Genomic DNA, 26684 nt, shown 5'->3' on the forward strand with positions numbered 1-26684 from the left:
TCTGGCAATAACCCCTGAAGATTGCTGACAGCTGGCACAAGATAAAGTAGACTTCAGGCTGCTCTAACTTATTCCAGGAACCTTACCGGTGCCCAGCCACCCCAGGGACACGGGGGGCTAAACAGTGCCTTTCCCCCACTCTCCTCCAGGCCTTCAGACTTATGCTGAGCACAGGTCAGCCAATACAGAGACACTGACCCTTTGGCTCTAGGAATCAGCTACTCCTTTAGACGGCCCAGCTTCTCCATAACAAATAATCCACAGTTAAAATAAAAATAGTCAGGCAGGCAGGATGGTCACGTAGGTAAACCATAGGCTAGGGAGTCAGGCGACCTGAGTTCCATTCCTAGCTCAAGCACTGTCTCCTTGTGGACCTTAACATCTCTCAGGCTTGGGTTTCCCTAAGAGAGTCGTCCATCTGTACAACACTGGGGCTGATAATACTGCTCTGCCGCATAGCAATGAGGGGAATGCTTATAAAGCACTTCAAGACCCTTTCATGGACAGTACAAATTATTGTTCTAAAAAGAAAGGGTGGGTCAGAGACTCAGGTGGTCTGATTCTGAGCTCACACCAGATTTGCAGCTGTGTAACTCGACTGCCATGAGTAGATTTCCTCCAGATTCGCAATGGTGTAAGCAAGTGAAGAATATGGAAAGGGGTGAGGGTAAGGAAGCTGTGTGCTTATAAACTCATGTGCTTTGTTCTGCATTAGGGTTCAGCCATCAATGCCTCACAGCTGCAAAGGCTCCTCAATGAAGTGTTCCTGAAAGGTAAAGCTCTTTATGATCCAGTTAATGGTGTTTTCCTACCCTGGATCTAGTGTGAACTAGATGGAGCTGTAGATCTAACCAACCCTAATGGTCCTAGGAAAATGCTCAGTAGGATTGGTAGACCTCTGACGAATTGAAAAAGCCTCTCTGGGATTCCCTTTATGCTTAATTTTTATTAAAAATTAATGTTCACATGTAGGAAGATGTGAAACCGCCCAGCTCCAATCCAGGTCAGCACTTAGCCTTGCCTAGCACATTGAGCATACAGGACAGCAGAGAGGCTGCTGAACTTTGGCACGCCCCTGCACCTCTAAGTGCTCTCTCTGGGACCAGCAGCACCTTTGTTTTTCCAGTCCTGGGTCCCCACACAGCCCTGACCTGCGGAGTGCCCTGCTGGTCCAGGCCTAGAGCACCACACAGCTCTGCTTAGGCCGCACATTTGCTTTTTTATGGGATCCAGTCACAGGTCCTCTCCAACTGGACATGCAGCACCCCCTTTATCCCAGTCCTTACCTCTCTCACAGCTCTGCCAGCTCAGCTCAATGCCCACCTGCAACACTCCCTGGTGGAAGTCTAGTCCTGGCCTTCATCACTCCCCTACCTCTCAAATATTGGGTGCAGCATGTGACAGAGACCGAAAAGGAGGGGGTCAAACAACAGTAGAGGAGAGAGATCACCAAATTTGTATGGGACCTATTTACCTTTGGGTTGCTGCTGAATGACATCCCTCAGAAGGGGTCCATTTGGAGAAGTGTCTCTCACACACACTCCTCTCTCCCTCCCTCTAGTGATATGGACCACTCAGGGATTGATTAAGATCCACCTCCCAATAGTGACCTGGTTGGGGTCCTGCTCTCTGGAGGTAGAGACCTAACCCAGGGCGCCTTTTGTTCTTTGTCTGATCACTTTTGTTTTATCAATTCTTATAGATTGGCTGGCCAGCCCGGGCGGAGGATTCTGCTTCGAGTCATGCAGAGGCATTTTAGCTCTGATGGATGTATCCTTTCAGCAAAGGCACTAAACTTCCCCCCCGGTGCAGCCCATCCTTTCCTTCAGTTATGGCTCAGCTGAGCTTCCCCCTGGGACAACCTGCAAATAAATATTGGCCACACGCATCAAATAATTTTCCCACAATGTATGCAGGGCTTTGCCATGCATACTCCCTCGGGGGGGTGGAATCTGCTGTCAGGAGCTCACTGGGTGCTATAGGCCCTTCCCTAGTTACTTTAAAACCTATTCCATTAATTACATTGTCCTCTTCTTCTGAACTCTCCATGCACTGTGGTTAACAAGCCTTGGCCTCAGTCCTGGACATTGCACAGCTTCCAGAGGACGATGCTGGATTTCAGTAAGATCCACTGGATAGCTCAACCTAACACTACATCTTCACATCCTTCCTCTAAAGCTGCCAACCTTGGCTTGCCTGTGAACTGGAACTCCAAGCCCCCTGCTCAGGGGTGGCTCTAGGTATTTTGTGGCCCCAAGCAGAGCAGGCAGGCTGCCTTAGGCGGCTTGCCTGCGGGAGGTCCCCAGTCCCGCGAATTTGGCGGCAGCCTGCGGGAGGTCCGCCGAAGCCGTGGGACCAGCAGACCCTCCGCAGGCATGCCGCCAAAGGCAACCTGCCTGCCGCCCTTGCGGCGACCGGCAAAGCGCCCCCCGTGGCTTGCCGCCCCAGGCACGCGCTTGGCGTGCTGATGCCTGGAGCCGCCCCTGCCGCCGCTCTAGATTTATGTCAAGAACAATGAAGCTATGATTGCCTTTCCCCTGACATCAGCCAGGGCTGGAGTGGCCAGCAGCAGTGTGTCACTGCTGAATCACAGGCGAAAGCCTGGCAAACTATTCATCCTTTGGTGTGTACCTCTTCTAGTTAGATGGATAGCATAGTCCTCCAACTGTTAACAAGACAACACTGGAAATGCATTGCTGGCCATTGTAAAACAAGAGTGCTCCTTGATGAAAACATAAATTCTCCCCGCTGCATGCTCTCGTGCTGTCTTTTTGTTCCAGGCCTTGGAATAACTCTGAGATAGTGCCAGACCATTACAGATTGCAGCAAATGAATAAAAATGACCAGCAGCCAGTTGCCTTCTTTCCAGCTTTCCTGTTACTGCACCCTCTTGCCGTCTAAACAGGCACGGAATGCAAGACACATGGAGGGTGCTGACACAGCCACTTTTCCCATCCACCCCCATTCCATTTTTACTGAAAATGATTTTTTTTCATTCACTACATTGGTACCCACCCCCTAGACAGTGTGACCTATACTGGCCTTTAAAGACCGGAGCAGCCTCTTTCAGCCAAGTTTGAGGGCAGCACCACCCACTTACTCTTATTTCACTGTAAGGGGCTTTGCTTTCTCAGGGCTGTGGCAGGCACAGCCATGGTGCTGTGAGAGAGGCAGGGGCCAGAGGCAGCCTCACCTGCAGAGAACAGAGCACTGTGGGAGGACACGCAGGGTCAGATATTACACCTCCTTCAGGGTGATGCTGTGTGTGTAACCCCCACATCTTCTGGGTGTGGTGTTCTGTCCCAGCTCGTGGCACCGAGAGAGGTCTACTCCACAGCCTTAGCTAACAGCCAGCTGGCTTTTAGCTCATGCAGTAGAGGCTCAGGCACTAAGCTCCAGCGGTCCCAGGTTTGAGCCCGCCTGCCGATGAGCGGGGCGGTGAGGGCTGTCAGCATTACATCTAAATGCCTTGTGCCAGTGTAGGAGCAGGGTGCAACAGAAGGTAGATCTTGGGGGCTATCTAATACCACTCATGGGGCTATCACTACTCTACACCTTATGCTGAGGAGGCTCTATCTTCCCCTCCCATCTCAAGCCTGTTCACCCCCCCAATACGTTCAGAGAAGAGATAGGGAGGCGTACCCGAGTTAGCAGGGGTAACAATAGCTAGATTAAAGTTAACAGTGTAGCTGTGGCAGCATAGGCTCACCACCTAAGTACCTACATGCGCAGTTAGCCCACCCTCAAGCCCATGCCACCACATCTACTGTTATCAGTGCTGGCTACATTAAAGCCAGTCCAGATGTGCCTACCTGTGCTACAGTCAAGTTCAGTGCAGTTTAGCCATACCCAGAATCTAGCTACAGGTAATGCCTGTGGGCCCCAAGCAAGGGGAGTGGGTGGGGGGGCTAGACCACAGCATCTTTTACTCCTTCCCAAAGGTGGCTGCATTGCCATAGGGCCATGCATACACTGGAGTTATAGCCTCATGATCCCTTGCTGCGAAAGGCACTATATAACCTTGCTGCTTAATGGCCCTCAGTTAGATTTAGTTTGTCACATTTATTTTGTGCAGTCTATAGCTCCTCCCACCCCTGCGCGGAGGAAGGAAAACCTTAGCCTTCCCCAGCTTAAAGCCTGACATTCCAACCTTCATGGCCGCAGGATACCTTTATCAGGGCCCATGGTGTGCGTGAGGGGGGGGGCCTTCCTGCATCTACTTTTCGGTGAGGCAAGCCCTGGCCTAAATGGCATCCTGCCCCTAGGAAACCCAAGATTAGCGGCCACTAAACATTTAAGCCTTAACCACACATGCAGCTCAAGTCTAATGGAAGACTCTCCCTGCAAGAATTTAAGCACCTCTGGAAACTCCTTGCTAAGTACAAGGTACATGTGAGCTGTCAGGGACCCATTTTCTCAGCTAGTGCTGCATTTTTAATCAAGGGGATGCAGACACTATGAAATTAAAATAGTGTGGGGTGGAAAGACCGCAACAAAGGCGCTGACGCTTAGTAGATAAAGCACCTGGCTTATCATTCAAAAGTAGGGAGCTCAAATATTGGATTGAGAGGCCCCCGTCAAATGTTCTGACTGGTAAGAACAGCTCTGGCAAGGATTAAGTGCTCTGCCCTTACGGCAGATCCTGAGGAGTAGGTTAGAGAAGCTGTTAGGTCCCAGTCCTGCACGTACATACACAGGAATAATCCCACAGGTCAATGGGACTGTGGTTGCTCATATGCAGTAGCAAGATGGTGAGTATCCCTGGAGAGTACAAGCACTTAGACTGGATTACCTATTTGTCGTCCTATTATCCACCCTGTTTCTGTGAAAGGCTATTGCCCTATTTCATGGCAGCCAGGCACATTGCACAGGATAATACAATCCATGGAAAGGCCATGCTCCCCGGCCAATACAGACTTTGCTTGTCCGTTACCGTATTTGCATCGTTTAGAAAAGGTAACAGGGCTCCTTCTCCCCCTCCCCCACTTCCTGTAAGAGACTCTAGGACAGAGAAAGGGACCCCAGAATTAGGAAAGACATTCTGGTACAGTCAATGTTCCTTGGTTTCACCTGTTAGATCTGTTTGGGCTATCCTGAACAACTGTTCTCCATGCTTGCTATTTATAGCCTACCACCATTTGGTGTGGTTAGTATCTCACAGGATGGTTTTTGGCCAAGCTAAACCTACTGGGCCAGATCCTCATCTGTTGTATAAGTGGGCATAGCTCTATTCAAGTCAACAGAGCTGAGTACATAGCCTATTGTATTTAGAATATGGAGTCTATAGAAGGATGTCACCTCACCTAGTGCCACAGAAATTAGTTCTGCAACTATTCTTTCAGTTGAGTCATTATTGATGGGCTCTTTGTGTTGGTACAGTCATGGAGATACAAGCTTTGGTCTGAACAAGTAAAACAGTGCAGGGGATATACACAAAAGGTCACAACTCTATAACCATTCAGACATGTTTACCCTGCAGTTCCACAACAATGCCGTCGTTGGCAGGGGGATATCCCAAGGTGATCAGTGCTCCCCTCTGTCTTCTTTCTCCCCTTGTCTCAGTGCACTAGGCCAGGCCAATGCTCTGAAGGAGCATAACATCAATCCCTCACTGCCCCCATCAGTAAGCCCCCTCAGTCCAGGAGCAAGGATCACCCAGCTGTTCTTTCTGGAAAAGTTGTCTGTCTTATTCTAGTCCCCCTATCAGATGTTGCACTGAGTTTCCACTAAGCTAATTCATTAAGGAGAAAGTGAAATGCATTGGCGAGTGGCCAACATGCTAGGTCATAGCACAAGTTTGGGCCACTGACGTTGGCTTAAAAGTAAGAAGCTGAATTCTTTCAAAATGGTTTCCAGGACATTTTCAGGAGGGTAGAGGGAACCGGTTCTGGATTCCTGGACGTCTCCGATTTGAAGAATGCAGTACAGAGAGCAGGTATGTTCAGCTGTGCTATGAGGAGAGTGGTGGAAAGATGAGGGGGGGCGGATTGTATGGAAGATCTAGTGAGCTCCTGCTCCTATCCGCGAGTCATGCATCTCACAAGGACAAAGCGATCACTATCCATTCCCCGTGTAACCAAGCCAAAGAGAATGTCTGAGGAAGAAGCCATTTCCCCGGCTGAGTGGTCCTGCGGCACAGGAATGGAGTGGAGCATTATTGAGCTGGTGCTGATGATGGATATTTGCCAAGTGGTGGGAAGGCCAATAAGGCTCAGCAAAGAGGCCAAAGAACAAGTTAATTTCCATCTCACTCCCTGAGGTGCTCTCTCTTGGTCAGGGATGAAGCACCTGGTAGGGGAAAGGAGCAAGGAAGTTTTAACAGCCACTAGTTCATTCAGTCTCTCTCCAGGGCTGTGACTGGTTGTACAGGGGAAAGCTGCGTTGAAAGACCTTTTATTTAGTTTGCACTGACCTCTGTTGGCTAGACTAATGCTGCAATTTTAAGCAAACAATCCAGTTTCTGTTGCATGATTGAATTTGTTTAGTTATATCTGGTTACATTTTGTGTATGCGATAGGATATCCCAGAGGAAGCGCCCGTCCAACAAATCTGCATTAGAGATCCTTCCATTTAGCTAAATGGCTTTTAAGTTGCATTTGCCAGTAGAATATAAATTTTTCCCCTAAGGGGAACTCTAGGCAAAACGTAATCAACGGAAGCCACAAAGTTGGTGGATTTTTTTCAGGAGGAAGATATAACATGGCCTGTACAGACTGAAATTCTTGATGCATCATCAGGGTGTAGCAAGCAACTCTGAGTTCAGGGATCTGAAATGTATCGCTATTGTAATAAAGGCACGACAGTATAAAATACAGAGGAAGATTGCACACATGCAGATACTGAAGGGATAAACAGGGAATATTAAAAAATGGCAAATTCAGCACATTGTACCGTCTAAGCAGTTTTTGAAGGGGAGACACACCCACACCCACCCACTCACTCACCCCAGCACCTTGCCTCCTCCCACACCATACAGCACAGGCCAGATTCTTCTCCCCAAGAGACTGCCTCCCTCGCCCCCTGCATGGATTTTTCTTACCTGGGGGGGAGGAGGGGCGGGAAGAGGAAGGAGAATAATCAGACCCAGCAATAGCATACAACGGCCTAATTAACCCCAAGAATGCTGCTAAATATAGGCCCCAATTAAGCATGTATTGAAACATTTTACTGGAGTCCATCACTATTCAGCAAAGCAGGAGCGAAGCCTTAATTGAGGCCTTAATGTTTAGAAGGATAATAAGCCAGATCCTCAGCTGGTGTAAATCCGCACAGCTCCACTGGCTTCAGTGCTCTTCTACATCAGATGAGGAACTGGTCCCAGCTCTTCATAAGCATCAACCTAATGAAGTGCTTGGGATGCTCAGTGATGTAATGGAGTAATTTCCATCCAGTTAAAATGAAAAGCCACTCTCTTAAAGCTTTAACAAATCCAGCCAAAGGGATCTGAGCACAAGGGTAAAGAAAGGGCAGAAGGTACGGAGTAAGGGAAGACAACCTCTCTAGGGCCAACAAGTGAATACACTCATGCTTGCCTTTGCAATTAAAAGGTAAGGGTATTTTTGAAGGAAGGGGAGACACTGACAGAGATGGATTTCAGGGGCAAGGACATGCCATACCCCAGGACTGCCCACACCAAACTCCTGACCACTTACCAGTTTAAGATGGGATGGTGGGATCCTTAGACGGTGCCTAGATGTCTTGAAGGCAGATTTCAACAAGTCTGGGCTCAAGGAGATCCGGAGCGTAGCCAAGATCTATGCATTTAAGGCTTTAGTCAGTGCACTTTTTACATGTCCACTGCCTGCGATGGATTAACAAAGGGGAATGGGATTAGTTGCTTTACTGCTGTGATTCTTGCTCACATATACAAAGTGAACGCGATCTCCAGACTTGAGGCTGGGAAAGAATTTTGACTGGATTTTATTTGTGAGGGCCCTCAAGGAGGGAGTTACCCTCTTAGGGGACATTAAGCAGGGATGGGGGTCTCTTGGTGGGTGTATAAACTGGGCATATGTAACCGCCTTAGTTCCCCGCCATTTCAGAGGATGGCTGGACCTTGCTTCTTCCTGTTGCTAGCATGTTCACTGCTCTTTCTGACTCTTGCTCATAGGCCTGGCTGTCGATGACCAGCTCCTCTATCTGACAGCTCTGAGGTACAGCGATTCCTCCATGAGAATCTGTTTCCCTGATTTTGTGTGCTGCATGATCCGTCTCGAAACCATGGCAAGTAAGTCATGCTCCTGGCTAGCTAGAGTCCTGTGGGGGTCTCAGAACATGGAAAATATGGGCTTACACTGCATCAATCACATATCACAATATCCTTAGAACTACAGGCTGCCTGCCTGCCAGCGTAGGGAACTCATTGTCCTTGCTGGAGATGCTGAGAACCAGGGAAAGATGCCTATTTATAGGAAATAGTTTGGAAAGACTGCACCTGCTACAATGCAGGAGCTGGGCTAGGTCAGTGTCCCTCTGCCTTTTGGGGACTTGACACTAATTTACCAGACGCAGGGCCAGATTCACCCATGGGGGCAGCTATCCTTTAATGGGAGATTCAATGGCGAGAGAGAGCGACTGGCAGGATTGCTGTGGATGACGCCCTTTGAAGACACTGCCAGAAGAGAACAGGTTTTCCAACCATGGCTACATCAGAGCCCCATCAGCCCAAGAGATGTTCTGATTCAGTGCATTTCTTAGCTGATCTGGCCCCACCCCTGTGTGTGCTGCCCTAGCAGACTCTGGGCCCATAGTGGCATGGAGGTAGTGTGCAACACGCACTGCTGTCCCCTTCTCCCACCCCACTGGACTTTCCATTGCTGGAGGCATGGGGCCTGGGTTCTGGAGGAAGGGATAGCTCAGTGGTTTGAGCATTGGCCTGCTAAATCCAGGTTTGAGAGTTCAATCCTTCAGGGGGCCATTTAGGGATCTGGGACCAAAAAAAAAAAAAGGAAGGATTGGTCCTGCTTTGAGCAGGGGGTTGGACTAGATGACCTCCTGAGGTCCCTTCCAATTCTGATATTCTATGATTCTAAGACATGAAATAAATTGGACCTTAAAACTTTGACTGTCTTAGGCAGCAACTGCCACCTTTAATCAGTGTTGTGCATTCTAGCCTGCAACAGAACTTGGGGTAGAGGGGTGTGGAGAAATTCAAGCTCTGTTGAGCAGAGGAGCACATACAACTGCATCAGGGGATGGGGCACTCATGACCAGCAAAAGAGGCTTGTCATTAAGGTTAGGAGGAGGAGCCCTGATTAACAGTCACAAGCCTGAATTGCAGCTTCTAGAGACCTGTTCTACTGGAGAATATGAGCAGTCCTCATTGACTCCCATGGGAGTTATTTGAAGCCTCTCACAGGACAGTTGATATCCTGGGTCCAAATCCTCAAGGGTTTTTAGGCACCTCATACCTATTGAGTTCAATGGGTCTTAGCCATCTATATACCTTGGAGGATCTGGGCTCTGGTGACATGAAACAGTCATTCAAAACTCAGTGATACCTTATAATGCTTTCAGGCACTAGTTCAAGGCTGGGTAGCAGAGTCAGCTCAGAGTTTGAGAATCTCCAATTTTAACTCTTAATGAAAAAACATATGCAATAGAACAACAATGTTAGAAGCTCGACATTTCCAAGATGATTAACATCCTTCAGTGTGGATGGAATTTCTTCTGGCTACAAATGTGTCCATTTTTGCATCTTTTTAAAAAAATGAGTGGTTTGATAAAAGCCCCTTTGCACAGTAAGTGCTGGTAGAAAGACCCTTAAATCCATTTTGAAAGGAATTGCTGTAAGTTCCACTGGTGTCTCTAACAAGCACCTAAAAATGCCCTTGGGTCTTTCAATTATTGTTTTCCAGAAAGTTTAATACATATTAATATATTTTTTTCAAACATTTCAAATCTGTGAACACGGCTTTTTCAGGAGAGGATAACTGAGCCAAAGGGGAATAAGGGACAGTCCACCTTCCTGGTGGGAATACAGAAGGGAAGATAAAATTTGCCCCCATTAAATTGTTACTCATATTCTTAAGATAACCAGAGTGATGCAACCTAAACCAGAAGCAGCTTCTACTTTCAAGCCATATTTAAATGGGGGTAAAGAAGTCACCAGTGACTCATTTTTGCCTAAAGTAGGAAACACTAGTGCTGCACATTGTTCCTAGGAAGACACCTAGATCTGATCTACATTGATACAATCATGTCAGGAAACCAGGTTACAGTATGGTTGTACCCTTAACCTACCCCAGGTGTTGTGACCTGATGCACTGAGTCACAGCGCTGCTCAGGTCTGGCCCAGCTCTCTCTCTGTCATGATGACAGGGGACTGGGCTGGCCAAAATTTGAGTGATCAACGCTGCAAGCGTGGAGGAGCCAACCTCAGCCAGCCCCCCTGGGCAAGAGCCCACACTCTGGTATATGCAGTGTACTTCTTTAGTACTTTTTACATTCATGCATATTATATATTGTGGGTAAGAAATATTTAGTAAGCCATATGCTTTTGATACTAAAGCTATTTACTGAGTAACAATAGGCCATCAAAGTTTACAGATGAATCCTGGGCCCCAAAAAGGTTGAGAGCCACTGGACTAGATGACCTTTTGTGGTCCTTTCTAGCCCTACGTTTCTATGATTCTGGATCTTCCAACCAGCCTTGAGCTTTTTTGTTTTTGGTTTTGGTTTTTTTGGCGGGCTGGGGAAGGGGTCAAAAGATGTTTTGATTACAGTTGGGCAGGAATTAGATCTGTCATAGGAAATACCAGGATTTTAAAGTTTGTTTTCATTTTGAATCTGAACAAAGTGGCAATTAAAAAAAAAAGTTCCAGTCAACATTTTCCTAGAGCCAAACTTTTTGTTGGAAAAATTTTGACCACCTTTAGTTTTGACAACTACATGAATCGAGACAGCACCTGCAGTTACTAGCTGATAAGTGTGCAGGACTTAATGATTACGTGAGTTGCTTCTGAGAATACTGTGATCACCAGGTGCCAGTGGATGTTGGCGGGGGGGGAATTTCCCTCCCACCCCATTGTGAGATGTATTATGTATGTGTCATACTTAGGATGACCAGAGAGCAAGTGTGAAAAATCAGCACAGAGGGTGCGGGGGTGGGGGTGATAGGCACCTATATAAGACAGCCCTGAATATTGGGACTGTCCCTGTAAAACTGGGACATCTGGTCTCCCTGTGAATCTTCAGGCATCAGCCAGTGAAGGAAACAGAATACTGGACTAGATGAAACTGGGCTGTTCCAGAATGGAAACAACTTTGTTCTTATATGTTACAAGCTCCTCCCACCTCTTCCTATTGAAGTGAAGCTGTCTTTGTTCTCCCTAGGTGTATTTCGCAATTTATCAAAGGATGGAAAGATTTGCTTCACTGCAACAGAGGTGAGGAGCCCTCATTGTGTTTGTGTCCTTTGCTGCCTTCATAGATTCTTGTTCTCCTCCTCAGATCCAAAGTGGAATCATTACTAGTGCCTTCTTCGCTGAATCACTTTCGGAAAAGTTAGCACAAGGGGTGTTGGAGATCTTCTTACATAGGGTAACTGTGCATTAAGGGTGAAATCCTGGCCCCACTGAAAGTCAATGGCAAAACTGCCATTAACTTCAACGGGGCCAGGATTTCACTCTAAGGATGTCTCTTACGCTTACACTGCAGTCATAGGTGTGGCTGCAGAATGTAGACACACGTGAGCTATCTTTGATCTAGCTAGCTTGGGTACCAATAATAGTGAAGCCACAGAAGCATGGTCTAGAAGTACATATTTGGGGCTCTGGGCAGGCTAGTACAGTCCCTGCTGAAGTCCGTGTGGCCACAGCTTTGCTGCAATTGGTACCTAAGCTAGCTAGGTCTATATGCTGCAGTCAGAAGTGTGACTGAGATGCTGACATACCCTAGATTAAAGCAGACACAAGACTAAGTGGCAACTCCCTCCTTTCTGACACCTCTGATCTTCCTGGAGTACAAAGAACATAGCCCCATTAACTTAAAAGAGTAACATTAGGAAAGTATTTAGTGCAATTTAGCAGCCGGCAACAAGGAAAATGCACCAGCATTATGTCACCGGCCTCCTCCCCATGGACCACAGCATGAGAATTGCTGTGCTCCAGTATTTACATTCTAAATTATTATGCATCTGCTACTTAGATTTCCTGTAACTATCTAAATGCATTTTCTTCATTCTCCCAGTGGATGACTTTTACCATGTACTGCTAAGGCAGCGATATGGCTCTACATTGCTGGTAAGGAGTCACCTCAATCCTGTACAAACAGAGGAGAAGAGTTCCTAGCATGCCATGACACACCTGTGCTCTAATGCTCTGTCAAACAACCGCAACCACCTACCCTGGGAGACAGTGTGCTGTGATCATAGGTAACAGAGATGAAACAGGAGGCAGTCTGGGCTGATGCTTAGAGAAAAGGGGACTAGGAAGCAGCAGAAGGCTCCTGAGTTCTTGTTGCCACTGAGCCACTGACTTGTTGTATGACTTTGGGCAAAGACACTTGATTTCCTTATCAACCCAGCTGGAAACTTGAGCTTTAAAAAAAAAAAAAAAAAAGCAGGAATTTTGCTGAAACACAGAAGCTGCATCTGATGTGAGCCTTCCTTGGGGAACAGAATTATAACAAAAAAAAATCTGATGTTTAAAAAGAAGCTGTGATGGAATTCCTTCTGCCTCTCTCTCTGTTATTGACACAGTGCACTTAAAAGTGAACACAGTACATTTTGCACAGAGGACTCAGAACTATGACGGACAGGGTCTTAGCTTGTCCTGTTATGTTCAGCAGAACCACACCGCTTCCCCACAATCACAGAAGAGGGGGGTGGATTTGCTTCAAGTTATTACCTGTACTGTTAGTTTTGCATGCACCAACCCTGTGTCTGCCCATTCAAGTGAGCACTTCTGTACAAAATCAACTCAAATTTGTATGTGTAGAGTGTGCATTTGCCTGCAACTGCATGTTCGAAAGTCTGGCCTGTCAAAGTTTCCTGGGTGAGAGCCCAGACGGAGGCACAAGCCCTTTGCTGGAGTGTGGTGTCGTGGTGCAATGAAGCTGCCTTGTGGTGATGTTCATATAGCAAGAGGATGGTGTTTGCATTACAGTGTTAATACATCACAACATATCCTCATGTAAATAGCACACCAGGATAATATGAGGACCTTGCCCTGGGGGAGTAAAGTTGGTTGAATTATCCATTACAAATGATACGCCAATTTTACTCTTTTCTATTCAAGAATCATTCATCAACTGATCCCAACTCCTGCAAATATCATGAATTATAATTTTCACCTGATAATTTGATGAATTAAATTCAGCCTATGGGGTGTTCATGAATTGTTCACTTTAGTGACTCATTAGCTGTAGCATGTGACTGGTCACTTATGTCACACACAATTGTTTCTGATCTCCACTGCGAGTGAAACTCTAAGCCCAGAGGCTAACCAATAATGAACACAGGCTCACGGATAATGCACTACACAGTGCTGGCATTCATAGAACTGTGGGGATTTGTGAACATTTTCTCAGATCCCTGCTTGTTGTACCAATCCTTGTGAATAAGGCATAAGATGCCACGGAACACAGCAAACTCATCTGCGTTACTGAGTACTCTGACTTGTAAAGCAAATTAATCTGATTGCAGGTTGGGGAGGATTGTTTGTATTTAGCCAGCTACACAGAACAGAGTTCAGAGAGAGACACCCCATTGCTGGCCATGGGAGAAGATAATGTACCAAGATACCTACCTCCTGCAGAAATCAAGTGGTGAATCTGGGCTTGGGTTCTTGTGCACATGGTTTCTCAGCAGGCCTTGCAGCATTGCAATGATCTAGGAAGGAGAGACACAAATAGTATCATGATTAGTTTTTTAATAAGACATTGCCCACTGGCTGCCTCTAAGAGGCCCTTCCTCCCCATTCTATGCAGCTCATATGCTTCTTGATGTGATGCAGCCCAAGTGCCTTTCACACATGAATTAGCAATGTGGCTTTCAACAAGCCAAGCAGCACTGATTGATGAGCTGGGCTTTCTTGGACCAATAATACATGACTAGTTATTTATGTGTGAACATGGACTCTTTCTTAGACAAGCTGGACTTCATCTGAAGAGGTAGGGAAGGGAATACTAAAAGATGCTCGTGAAAGAAGACAGGAAAGCTTTGGGACGAACGTATTTGCGCCCATTTCATCCATGGATAAGGGATAAGGGATGTTTGGAAGTATTTTCTGCAAGCGGTCTCCCATCCTCATGCATGATAGTGTTCCTGATCAGCCTCAGGATTAACTCCATGTACACTACTGTAAAGCAAATGGTAGCAGACTTGGGTCCTATATTTTTAGAGAGAGCTCACCGTTTAATTTAATGGAAAATGTTTGTGTGTAAGCAGAATTTTTCTGGGTTTTTGTTTGTTTTTCAAGTCTAAATGCCAGAACTGTGCTGTGAGGAAATGAATCACATATGCAGATAAAACCAGGACTTCTTTTTAAAATTAGTTTCTTTAAATGTGTGTAAGTGTCTAAATTGATCAGAACAGGGAGATTTTTGTTGTTGCCAAAACAAAAAGGCAGGTTCGAGCTAGTCAATAATATTGATCCCCCTCCCAGGACAAATTCAGTCAGAACTGGTAGCAGGCCCATCGCTTAGAACTTCTAAAAATGAGACTGGACACTGCATTAGGAAATTGACGATAGGGAACAATCTTGCTTGGCAGCAAGACAGACTGGATAGCCCAATAGATCGTTTTCCAGTTATTAGCTTCTGTGCATCAGACTGGAAAGGAACAAGTTTATTTGAATTCCATTCTCTCTCTTTGTCCTGACATCGTAAAACACGGGAACTAGTTTTTCTCCAAAGGTTACAAAACAACCATGGACATTCCCTAGCCCAGGTACAAGATCTGCTCATCCGCTCTTATCGTGATGATTAAACAAACTGATAATATTTTATCTACCACTTAAAAAAAAACCCTCGCCCTTGCAGGCTCTATTTGTGCAAATGCCAAGGACGCAAATATTGGTGTATGAAGGCTATTCAGTGTTGTCATGGCAATATCACTCTCAGAGTACTTCAACAGAACCTACAAAACAAGTTTCCTTCAGACTTTTTGTATGCAGGCAATGGATTTACTCACGTGGCAGCATGGACATTCCATGCTGGAGCAGCTAATATGTTAAAATAACTCCAAAGTGTCTCTCATATGGAGCATTCAATAAGATACAGGGTTAGTTGGGGTTGGTCCTGCTTTGAGCAAGGGGTTGCACTAGATGACCTCTTGAGATCTCTTCCAACTCTAATATTCTATAATTATATTTCTAGAGCAGAGCTGGAAAACCTGAGCCTGAGAAGGAGTCAGAATTTACCAATGTACATTGCCAAAGAGCCACAGTAATACATCAGCAGTCCCCGCCCCCTCAGCTCCCCCACCCTGCCCCCAGCGCCTCCCACCCACTGGCAGCCCTGCCAATCATCACCTCCCCCTACCTCCCCACACCTCCGGATCAGCTGTTTCATGGCATGCAGGAGGCTGGGGGGGAGGGGGAGAGGAAAGGAGAGAGGGCACTGCAGGCTCAGGGGAGGGGGCAGGAATGGGTGGAATGAGAGCAAGGCCCATGACAGAGCTGGGGTTGAGCAGTGAACACCCCCTGGCACACTGGAAAGTTGGCGCCTGTAGCTCCCCCAGAGTAGGTGCCTATACAAGGAGCTGCATATTAACCTCTGAACCGCATGTGGCTCCGGCGCCATAGGTTGTCCACTCCGGTTCTAGAGCGTACAGCCACAAAGCATTAGTCAGACAGGCAGTCTCATTGATCTCAAATGTCCAAAAAAAAGTCCATGAAGACTTAAAATTGTTCTGTTTCAGTAGTTTTCTAAGCAGACCAATTCTTCATTTTTCAAAGTGTGACTAAGCTAACCCAGCCAAAATTGGCAACAGAAATTAATTCCTCCAAATTGAAAAACAAAGCCAAAAATTATTAAAAAAAACCAAAAAACCCACCACTGCACACAGCCCTTCGCCCCTCTCCTCCCCCCAATACATGTACATAATACATGTAGAATTTGGAGAAAATAAAGATTTGTTTGCAAAAAGTTAATTTTAGTAAATTCATTTCAGAAAAATAGCTAAACTTAATTTGCTCTAGGAATGCAAAAATAAGTAGATATTTTAACACTCCAGTTATGTTTTTCCCACCTGTGTGACTCAAGGGTGTGGTTTTTTTAAAGTCAATTATTCTGACCAGGATCTGTGTTACGTGAACTAATCACTTCTGCAAAAGCAACTGAGATATCAGTTTTCATGGTCAGTTCACCAGGCATGTGTAGTATGGTTTTAAAAGAATTAAACAGCAATCTCTTTAACTTTGATACCATGACACAAAACTGCATTGGTAAAGAAGGCAATGTTACATTTGATGAAAAGCCTTCCCTCTAATAACACAGATCAAAACTCAACAATCTATGGCAAGTCTACTTAAAAAGGAAATAAATATAGGAAGTTCCATGACAAAACTGTATTTAAATACAGGAATAGAGATCTGGGATTTAGACATAAACTTCCTTTAAATGTGTCCTCTGCTCTCAAAGGGCCAGATTTCAAAGGTATTTAGGCACCTAAGGATGCACACAGACACCTTCTGTGATCTTCAAAAGCACCTAGGCAGGTTAGGCATGTAGGGACAGATTTGCAGTGGGACTCAGGATGCGAAAGTCCAGATTTAGGCACCACTGTGAGCCACAGAACTACAGCTTGGCTTCCACCCATGCTTAATGTGTAATGAAAGAGGTGCCATGGCTCAAGCAATTTTTTTTACATTCATAACTGATGCAGCAAGTTAAGCAGTGCTGGGGCTCTGAACTGCCCAACCCAGCAGGGCTGGGGCTCAGCCCTGGAACAAATTAAGCATCGGCTGCCACCTAATCCTAAATTCACTCAGTGCCTGAATATGTGCAGTAAAAGCTCCCTAGACACCGATGTTTCTGCTTTTATATGTGCACTGCTGTCTCAAGCAGGCATCTGGACTATCTCCTGCTGCCTCAGCCCCCCATGAACTGAGAGAAGACAGGCACGCCTCTCTCTCTCTCTCTTGCCCACCAAATCAAGTGTGTCTCCTGTGTCTCTCCCTGTAGGCATGCTCAGAGGCCTCCTCACTCCCCACAATTGGTGTTGGTGGGGGAAGGGGTTTGAACAGTCCTTCTCCTCATCAGGCAGAGAGGGGAACTAGATCAGGGTCTCCCACATCCCACCCACTGGCAGCCCTGCTACTGGCAGCCCTGCCAGGTGAGAACCCTAACCACTGGGCTAACGGGTAGAAGGGAGGCCTCCTTCTCACCACCCCTTCTGGAGGTTTTGCATGGAGTGAGACAGGTGCCTAACTCATTCGCTCAAGAAACAGCTTAGACATCTAAGCCACCTGACTCTGGAGAGGGGTTCCTGGCTATGGGTTGCAAGCAAAGGCAGGCACCTTTCTGCAGCTCAGACTTACGCGCCTAACTCTGTCAGAGTTATCTTGCATTGGCTAGCTTATGTGGGGAGCCACCTAGCTTTTGTGGGTCCTGCTCTTACGTGCCTCTCTCACGCTCCCCTCCCCCCGTTCGTTGTCCAGATCGCCTAGGCGCCTAACAGCATTTCTGGATCCCATTGTTGTTCCAGTGATTTTCAAGGTGCCTAGAAGTGAGGCCTTGCAATGCCTCAGTCTCTTTGTGGATCGAGGTCTTATGGCCCATTGAAATTGGCCTCTGCGTCTGACAATCAGTGCCTGTTGTACTGGTGGAGGGTTTGTAATACAAGGAAGCAAATGGTGTAACTCTATACACATAGGCCACTGAATCGGCCCCAGGTAGTATTGACTCTTGGTCATTACTCAGTCTGATGTTGGCCAGATTTCACTTGGTATCTAAGGCCCCAGGCCTGAAAATGGTTAAGTCAGCACTGAAATCGATGGGTCTACAAACACACAGAGTTACACACATGCTTAAGCCTTTGCAGGACATGGGGTCTTCAAAATGAATTTGCAGTCCCTTTACTTTTGTGAGTCTGAGGTGGCTCACCCATATGGCTATGTGGCAGAAGCTAATAACTCATTATTGTCAGGCTCAGCATGGCTGCATGGCTGTAGCTTTAAAAGAATTGGTATTCCACTTGATTTATACCTCCAACAAAGCCAATTAAGCAATAATTCAGGAAGAATCCATCATCCTGACAGCCTTGTTGATTAACTATCCCAAAAGCAGCGTCAAAGGTGTTTAGCATCCTGAAAAAAAAATAGGTCAATAATGAGAACAAGAGTTTGCCCGCAGTACAGCAATGATGATGTTTTCAGAACAAATAGAGGCATAATATTATTTTCGCACGCAAGCTGCCTTTAAAGTCAACATTTGTCAATAGCTACAACAGATTTTCCCTTGGCTGAGAATGGGAGTATCTCGGTACGTAGTTATCTTTGTCCATTGCTGACTTTGTAATGTTGACCACTCCTTATATGTAAGTGCTCAGCCAAGCGTTGGCAATCTCCTGCGATTTTAATCACAAGCTGCATGATATCTGGGAAGTTACATGAACCCAGGGGATGTGGCTTTCAGAAACTATGTGGTAATCTCGGCTTACATTTTATAATGAAAGTTTCTAGCCCTCAGGGTTGTGGAGAAAAGTTTGAAAACATGACCCTGTTGCATCCGACGAAGTGGGTATTCACCCACGAAAGCTCATGCTCCACTATGTCTGTTAGTCTATAAGGTGCCAAAGGACTCTTTGCTGCTTTTACAGATCCAGACTAACACAGCTACCCCTCTGATACATGACCCTTAAAGGATCCACCACCAGAAGGCAACTAGAAAGAGAACCCAAATGGTGTGTGAGATCTCATCATTTTACAGCCAATCTCCAGGATTTTTTTTTTTAAATGCTTGGGGCTAGTGAAACTGGATTCCATGGTGAGGGCATGGTATAAATACATAGAGAAATTAGATAGCAATTTACAACAGCAGCATCGCAAGAGACTATCTGAGGTAATGGGGCAATGTCTGTTTTCACCCACTAATCTACAAGAGCTGTCTCTCAGGGCCGGTGCAACCATTTAGGTGACCGCTGAGATTTGGAGGGTGCCATTTTCTTCAGCAGCGACCACGGCAGCCAGATCTTCGGTCGCCGCCGGCATTTAGGCGGAGGGAGCAGGGGCAGGGGAGCGCAGGGAGGGCATGCAGGGGAACTCCCCGCCCCCGCTCACCCCTGCTCCGCCTCCTCCCCAGGCTTGCAGCACTTAAGCTGATTGGCACCACAAGCGTGGAAGGCGGGAGAAGTGAAGCAGCGACGGCGTGCTTGGGGTGCTTGTGCGCGGAGCAGGGGTGAGCTGGGGTGGGGTGTGTGCTTCAGGGCGGAGGGTGGGGAGCTGCCACAACGGGGGCGCCTCAGGACGGGGGCGCAGGGGGCCGCAAGGTGGAAGTTTCGCCTAGGGTGCAAAACATCCTTGCACTGGCCCTGCTGTCTCTTCATCATCTCAGGAAGCTATTTCAGCAACATCTAGCTTGGACCCCAAGGTCCTTCCCAGCCTGAGCCCCAGCCCCATCGCTAGACACTAGACCAGTGTTACTCAGTGTGGACAAGTGAGCGGCATTAAAGGGATAGATCTCACAAAGACACACACTGTCCTGGCCGGTGGGGAGGGGGTAGCTGGTCCTGTAAACCACACTAATGCATCAGATACTGGCTGCCATTGCTACCCTCAGTGATGCAGGGAGTTGCTCTTAAAGGGACAGCGCCCCTCAAACTGTGGGGAGGGCAATGGAGCAAGAGTCACCCCTAAAAGTTAAACACACTGAGCATACATCTATATAGTCTAAATTTAGTGCCAGCCCTACCCAGGCACCACAATCACCATTTTATACCAAGCAGAATAGCTGCTCCTCTTCTGGCACTGAGGGCAGCGCATTAACAGTGCCCTCTGCCCAACACTGCCATCACCGGTCACTGAGGCACTTTCCAGCCCTCTGTTGTCTGCCACTCCCTCCCTTGCCTCACTGCTACCTACAGCATTCACAATCAGCTGCGTTTCAGGTATTTTTTCAATGATGGTGTCAGGGTAAACCCAGTTAGATCGCAATGATCCACTGTTATGTGTGGAGTGAGAGTGACACCTAGGGGCTGCCTACACTAATCACAGCTGCTGTCTCTTGATCCATATACTGTATTTCCAAGCAGAAGCCTTTCAGAAGGTTCTCGGACAGGAGCGGCACCAGGGTTTTTGGTACCCTAGGCGCAGGGCCAGCTCTACCCATTTTGCCACCAGTCCCGCGGCTCCGGTGGACCTCCCGCAGGCGTCCCTGCGGATGCTCCACCGGAGCCACGGGACCAGCGGACCCTCCGCAGGCACACCTGCGGGAAGTCCACCGGAGCCGCCTGCCGCCCTCCCGGCAAAATGCCGCGCCCCCCCCCCAAAAAAAAATCCTGGCGCCCTAGGCGACTGCCTAGGTCGCCTAAATGGAAGCGCCGGCCCTGTTCTCAGGTCTTTAACCTATGAAATGTTGTGGCCTAGACAGTTTATTAAACACACCATTGTTACCTATGTGAGGAGAGGTTAAACTACTGTAGACAAAGTATTTCTCCAATCCAGAAACATTGCAATATGATCAGAAGGGCTAATTACTCCATCACATACAAACAATATTGTTCTCACCCCCAGACAACTACAACGGTATCTGTGTTAGCAACATCATGAGTAAACTCTTTTATAGCATCTTACAGAAATGAACAGTACAAAATTTGACCAGGCACAAGGCTGTTTCAGAGAAGCTGACTCAGATGCCTTCCCTAAAAGGCAGACTCTGGACCATGCCTTTACGATGCTGATTAGGCAGCATGTAAAATATACTGCCTGTGGCAAAGTTATCTCCCTGCTTTACATACAGGACTTTATATTCACTTCAATCTGGCCTCAGAGCGAAAACCGCTACAAAATGGAACACAGCTCAACCTGCGCATCGTTCTATCTACTGTAAGATTAAAAACTAATATCAGGCCAATCAGTTTCTTCCAGTGGGTCAAAGGAATAAGTGCAAGCAAGGGATTAAAGTGTATAGTGTCAGCCCTACCCTTTTCACAACCAATTCATCATCTGCCTACTTCCCTGAGGCATTCAATAGCCTTGAGGTAAAATGCCTACCATATAGAGACGGCTGGATCATATTAATGTCCACATAAGAATGGCCTCCTAAGAAACTTGTACCCACAAGATTAATATGGCACTGACTTGCAAATTGGTCTGGAAGAGAGATCAATGCTTAGATTCTCCTCCATGTTCAGGCTACCTTGTGCCGCCTCATCAGCTCAAAGTGTCTGAAAGTCAGCACAACCAGCCAAAGGAGGCTCTTCCAATTGTCTAGGATCTCCTTCTGTGGCACAAAGCCAGCATAATGGCTCATATCCCACTCCAGACACCCTACGGCTGGCATGGGGACATGTCCAGGAAAAGGCAATGTGGGCAGGCCTTCCCTGTACTTCAGGGATCTCTGGTTGTCAAAACTGCCTGTTGGAGTCACTGGTTGCTACGGTATGTTAGTGCAACTTTTGAGAGGACCTGAGCAGCCAGGCCAGGTTCAGGGGAACAAAGAAATGATTGTGAACCATCATGGTGCAGACATCAAATATCTCTATTCCTCTAACCCTACTGTCTGCCAGATCTCTCTGGACACTTGGTCAAGGGCATGATAACAGAACTGAGGTAGAAAGAACAAGTATCACTTCCTTTTCACCCAGGCTGAGTCACAGTCTTCAGCCAAATCCCTCTCCCTATCTCTGTTCAGCTAGCCACACATGGCCAAGTTTCGCTGGCTGTTATACCCATGTTAATCTAGAGTAACTACTGGAGCTGGTGGAGTTGCTCTAGAGTTACACCAGTGTAACAGAGAGCAGAATCTGGCCATGGGAGAATGAGTCTGTAGAATATGCTTTTGATTAGATGTAGAGTGGGCTGGGTAGAGATGGAAAACTATTCCCCCACATGAAGGTTGTTTGGTTGTCTGTGGAAATTGAGTTAGGTGGCCAGGCCCAGTTCCAATAGAAAAGCATCTACAACACAAAACCACAACTGGCACTAGTTGCCATCCCTTGCTATCATGATAAGCAAAGAAGCCAAGGTCTGCCTAGGACTTGGAGAATGAATACTCCCCCACCCTCCACACACCTTCTGAATGAGGTTGGGATCAGGGGTGAAGAAACCTTGCATTGCTTCTGCCAATCCTGCATCACTTCTGTGGTCAGAGGACTTCATTCTCTGTGGCTGGGAGAATGACACCATCCACCACACTAAATCCACTTTAAAAATGAAAGCAAACATCATTTTGAATGTTGGAAAACAGCCATCTCTGTCCAGAGGAGAGAACCTTCCTTCTGCCACCAAATCCTTCATCAAGAGCCTGTCTCTTGCAGCACAAGGGTGACTAACAGAGGTACAGTGGGAGGGAGTCACTGCTGCTGACTTCCCAGCCACATTGCCATGCGTAAACTGTTGTCTGGTCGTCTCCTGGGCACACTTATGATTGAAGGAAGTTTCGCCAAGTGCTGAAATATAATTGAAGCCAAGTACCTCCTGGGGAGAGGCTGGAAAAGAAGAGAGCCATCACTGCCAGAGCATTCAGATGGCTCTCAGCTCAGATTAAATTCCCTCCCCCACACCCATTATTATGTATTATATCCTATAGTTTTGTTTGACTGAAAGAGAAAGGAATCCATAATTATAGCTGCTGGCTTTAATGGAAGGAACAAACAGAGATTAAGAGTGAGAACTGCTGCTGTGGAAATCAGCCTTCTATATTATCCACATGTATCAGAGGCTAAAGAAGCCTCTTTATTCATCTGTGATGGACAGAAGGTAGGTTGACCATCCATGGAATAGAAAGGTATGTCATTTACTGAAGGCAGCTGGGATCTCAAAGCCTTAAAACAGTTATTTGTCTAAGGATCCACTTGTGCATGTTATTCTCAAGACTCAGACTCCATTTTGTCTCAGAGGCGACAGGTAGCAGAGATGGGGAAGAAGTCTTAACTGGAACGGTTAAGTTGCCTTCTCAGGTTTGGTGTTAAATTTTAGGGTTAAAAGAGAGGAATGATCTTGACTAGGGCTGGTTGGAAAGTTTCCTTAATACATATTTGGTCAGAAAAGGATTTGACAAAACTAAAGATTTCACAGAAAGCCTCTGCTTTCCTCAAAGTTTTTTTGAGTTTTCATTTGAAACTGAACACTTTTGGACAAAAACCCAAGAACTTTTCAGGTTTTAGCAGATTTGTAAAGCCAAATGCTATTGCTTTTCCTAAATGAAAAGTCCACTGAAAATTCTGACCAAAAAAAAAAAAAAGTTAATTTTCATTGACATGTTCTGTAAGGCCAGAGGGGGAGCACATAGGCAGGGGAGGAGAGGAAATAAAAAAAAAAAAAACCCACACCATTTTCCAGCCAGCCCTAATCTTCACCTTCAAAAGGACAAAGTCGTTTGCTGCTATTTTACAAACTCAATCACACACTATAGCTCTCAACCTGCCAAGGACCAAGTACAGGTCTAACATGTGACAAAGCCCCAGATTGAGGGAACACAATTATTCATTCAGAAAACATCAAATGCTGGGGGATTCCTTCTCTTTTAAGTTTCCACCATATATCAATTCACCAGTCTACTGCTGTAGGCACAGATACAATTGAAACATGGCGGGGAGGGGGCAGAATTGCATTAACCAACAGCTTGCAGAGAGATTTTGGGGTTATTCCAACCAGCCCTCTCATGTCATTTCAGCCATTAAAAAGAAGCTCATGTAGGTAGAAGTCTCAAACAGCTCCTGGCCTTTCTTCTATAAAGAGAGTCAGAGACCTCATTCTAAAGCGGGCCTTTAGCCTCAAAACATCCTTCGATAATAACTGCCCCTGCATCTTTGCCATTTGTATCTGCCGTCCAATCTCCTGAGCTCTCCTATCTCAGGGACCGTGCTGCTCTGGTTAGATAAGCTGATAAATATACACATCCAAGGAACAAAGTCACACCAGAGCCTTTCATTAGAACTCAAACCAGAGAAGGCAAAGGGGCCTGATCCAGAGGGGAACGCTTCCTATCAATATCAAGGGGCTTTGGCTCAAGCTCTGAAGAGAGTTACAAAGTGCTGTTTAGCAATCAGAGCATGAAATGAGGCATCAGGACTCATGGGTTCTAGTCCTGGATCTGCCAATCGGTTGCTAGATTACCTTATGAAAGTCCTATACATGGCTTTTCCAGAAATGCTAAGCACTCACACCACCAGCTGAAGTCAAAGGGTGCTGCAGGGGGTCTGAAACACCTACAAATCAGACCTTTATTCTCTGTGTTTTATCTGTAAAATGGATACAATACTTTACCTCTCAGGGGGGTGGGAGGGTTCTAAGTATTAAGCAAAGACTATTTGTTTAAAGCTTTGAGAGCTTCCAGTGAAAGGCACCATAGAAATGCCAACTACTTGTTTGTTTATGCTTCCTTATTTAGTATTAAGGGAATTCCAGAAGTGGCATGGGAAATTATACATAGTGATTGTGGAGACAAATCACCTTAGTTTACTGGGTTCTGCTTTCTAGAGACCAAAACAGCAGAGAAAATGGGTACTGGGGCTTAGAGAGGTCAGCTCACACTCACCACTTTCAGGTGAATTAGATCAGCCACGTGGAGCTGGAGGGACACAGGTGAGCTGTTTACCAATGCCATCCCTGCATTCCCAAGCAGCCTAGCCTATATGCTTTCTTGGTTAGCAATTCCATGAATGCACTACTACATGTCACAGCTGATCAGCGCTGCTTGTCAAAACTTGGCCAACCAGATGTCAGGGGTTACTGAGCAGTATGAAATGTGAGGATTATTGTATAAGCACCTGCTAAACCTGAAGAGAACTGAGGAGGGACCAGGAAGCAAGGGGAGTTGTGCCTTAGAAATACCCAAGATGACAAGAGAGAGACAGACAGATCAGGCATGTGTCCGCTTTCACACCACTAACACCATCGGCTTTGCTGGAGTAACTGCTGTAAGGAAGAGGAGAATCAGGTGCCATTCCCAACCTGCTCTAAATAAAGCTTACACCCCATAGCTGGGGATTCAAAAGGTGCAAAACTTAACTCCCTTAGGTTCTCTTAAAGAGCCCAGCCCCTGTCTACAAGGTCAAACTTACTCCCTTCCTCAGGCTAGGATTTATTGGTAATTCAGAAATAATAGAGCACAAACCTTGACCCATTCTGAGGGTTTCCTACAGCATCCATCACTGCCCCGGCTCTTTTTGAAATCAAACAGTCACACCCTCCTTTTTTTCAATCTGTTGGAATCAACAAGCTACACCTGCCACAATGAGTCAGCAGAATTTACTCAATAGCTAACAGGGTGGAGAACCGAGGAGATCTTATGTGTGTTCAGAAATCCTGCCCTCCTGTTACAGGCCCTGCAAAGACTATCTACAATATGACAGAGCTGCATGGCAGGTGGATAGAGGCATCTTTGCCACCAATCTTTGCTGCTTAGACCTACTTCTTTTCCATTAAACAGCAGATTATGTAAGTTAAGCATCTCCCTAACAGGGCTGCAGGGACATTCTTACATAGGGTAACATGCTTTTAGAGTCAGATGTTCTGAGTTAATATAAGCAGTGAAATTTGGATGTGATAGAGCAGACCTGAACCCTTTCCATTAAATGGCCCTTTTATAAAAGTAGACATGTCAGTTTCAGCAGGCTTGATGCATTCTATTAATTTAAATCCCCCTTCTACAATTTCAACTCAAGAAGGTATTTTCACTTCCTGCCCCAAACTCAAGCAGGATCACTGAGTGTGGTGAGACACACCCCTAGAACCTCAACCAGGGGTATTGTATCTGCTACCCAAGATCCATAAACCTGGAAATCCTGGATGCCCCATCATCTCAGGCATTGGCACCCTGGCAGCAAGACTGTCTGGCTATGTAGACTCTCTCTTCAGGCCCTTTGCTACCAGCACTCCCAGCTATCTTCAAGACACCACTGACTTCCTGAGGAAACTACAATCCATTGGTGATCTTCCTGAAAACACCATCCTGGACACCATGGATGTAGAAGCCCTCTATATAGGGCCGGCTCCAGACCCCTGCATGCCAAGCGCGCGCTTGGGGCGGCGTCCCACGGGAGGGCGGCAGGCGGCTCCGGTGGACCTCCCGCAGACATGCCTGCGGAGGGTCCGCTGGTCCTGCGGCTCCGGTGGACCTCCTGGGACCAGCGGACCCTCCGCAGGCACGTCTGCAGGAAGTCCACGGGAGCCGCGGGACCGGCGACCCGCCAGAGCGCCCCCCGCGGCGTGCCACCGTGCTTGGGGCGGCGCAAATCCTAGAGCCGCCCCTGCCTCTATACCAACATTCCACACAAAGATGGACTACAAGTCATCAGGAACAGTATCCCTGATAATGTCACGGCAAACCTGGTGACTGAACTTTGTGACTTTGTCCTCACCCACAACTATTTCACATTTGGGGAAAACGTATACCTTCAAGTTAGCGGCACTGCTATGGGTACCCACATGGCCCCACAGTATGCCAACATTTTTACGGCTGACTTAGAACAACGCTTCCTCAGCTCTCATCCCCTAACACCCCTACTCTACTTGTGCTACATTGACGACATCTTCATCATCTGGACGCATGCAGAAGAAGCCCTTGAGGAATTCCAC

At 46.8% G+C, this 26684-nt stretch overlaps 1 protein-coding gene and 1 long non-coding RNA gene across 5 annotated transcripts in view; one reads left to right on the forward strand and one right to left on the reverse strand.

Moving 5' to 3' along the window:
* CAPN13 (calpain 13) overlaps window positions 1–13593 on the forward strand; it is an 89134-nt gene extending 75541 nt beyond the window's left edge. The window contains exons 18-24 of the mRNA XM_039528259.1: window positions 716–773; window positions 1703–1770; window positions 4318–4386; window positions 5857–5935; window positions 8111–8227; window positions 11335–11387; window positions 12190–13593. Of these exons, the coding sequence (XP_039384193.1) occupies window positions 716–773; window positions 1703–1770; window positions 4318–4386; window positions 5857–5935; window positions 8111–8227; window positions 11335–11387; window positions 12190–12216 (471 nt within the window). The 3' untranslated portion in view covers window positions 12217–13593. The remainder of the gene's footprint in view (window positions 1–715; window positions 774–1702; window positions 1771–4317; window positions 4387–5856; window positions 5936–8110; window positions 8228–11334; window positions 11388–12189) is intronic.
* Window positions 291–25284, reverse strand: LOC120399974. Of its 4 annotated transcripts, XR_005595437.1 has the most exons (5): window positions 25222–25284; window positions 13749–13831; window positions 7653–7801; window positions 5304–6288; window positions 291–766 (listed from the first exon to the last, which is right to left on the reverse strand). It is a non-coding gene; the product is annotated as an uncharacterized LOC120399974 (long non-coding RNA). The 4 variants fall into 4 exon arrangements; XR_005595435.1 differs by lacking the exon at window positions 291–766 and having other exon boundaries at window positions 3969–6288; XR_005595436.1 differs by lacking the exon at window positions 291–766 and having other exon boundaries at window positions 3969–6767.
* Between the last annotated feature and the right edge of the window lie 1400 nt (window positions 25285–26684).

Source organism: Mauremys reevesii, linkage group 3, assembly GCF_016161935.1.
Source record: "Mauremys reevesii isolate NIE-2019 linkage group 3, ASM1616193v1, whole genome shotgun sequence".
Classification (NCBI taxonomy): Eukaryota; Metazoa; Chordata; order Testudines; family Geoemydidae; genus Mauremys; species Mauremys reevesii.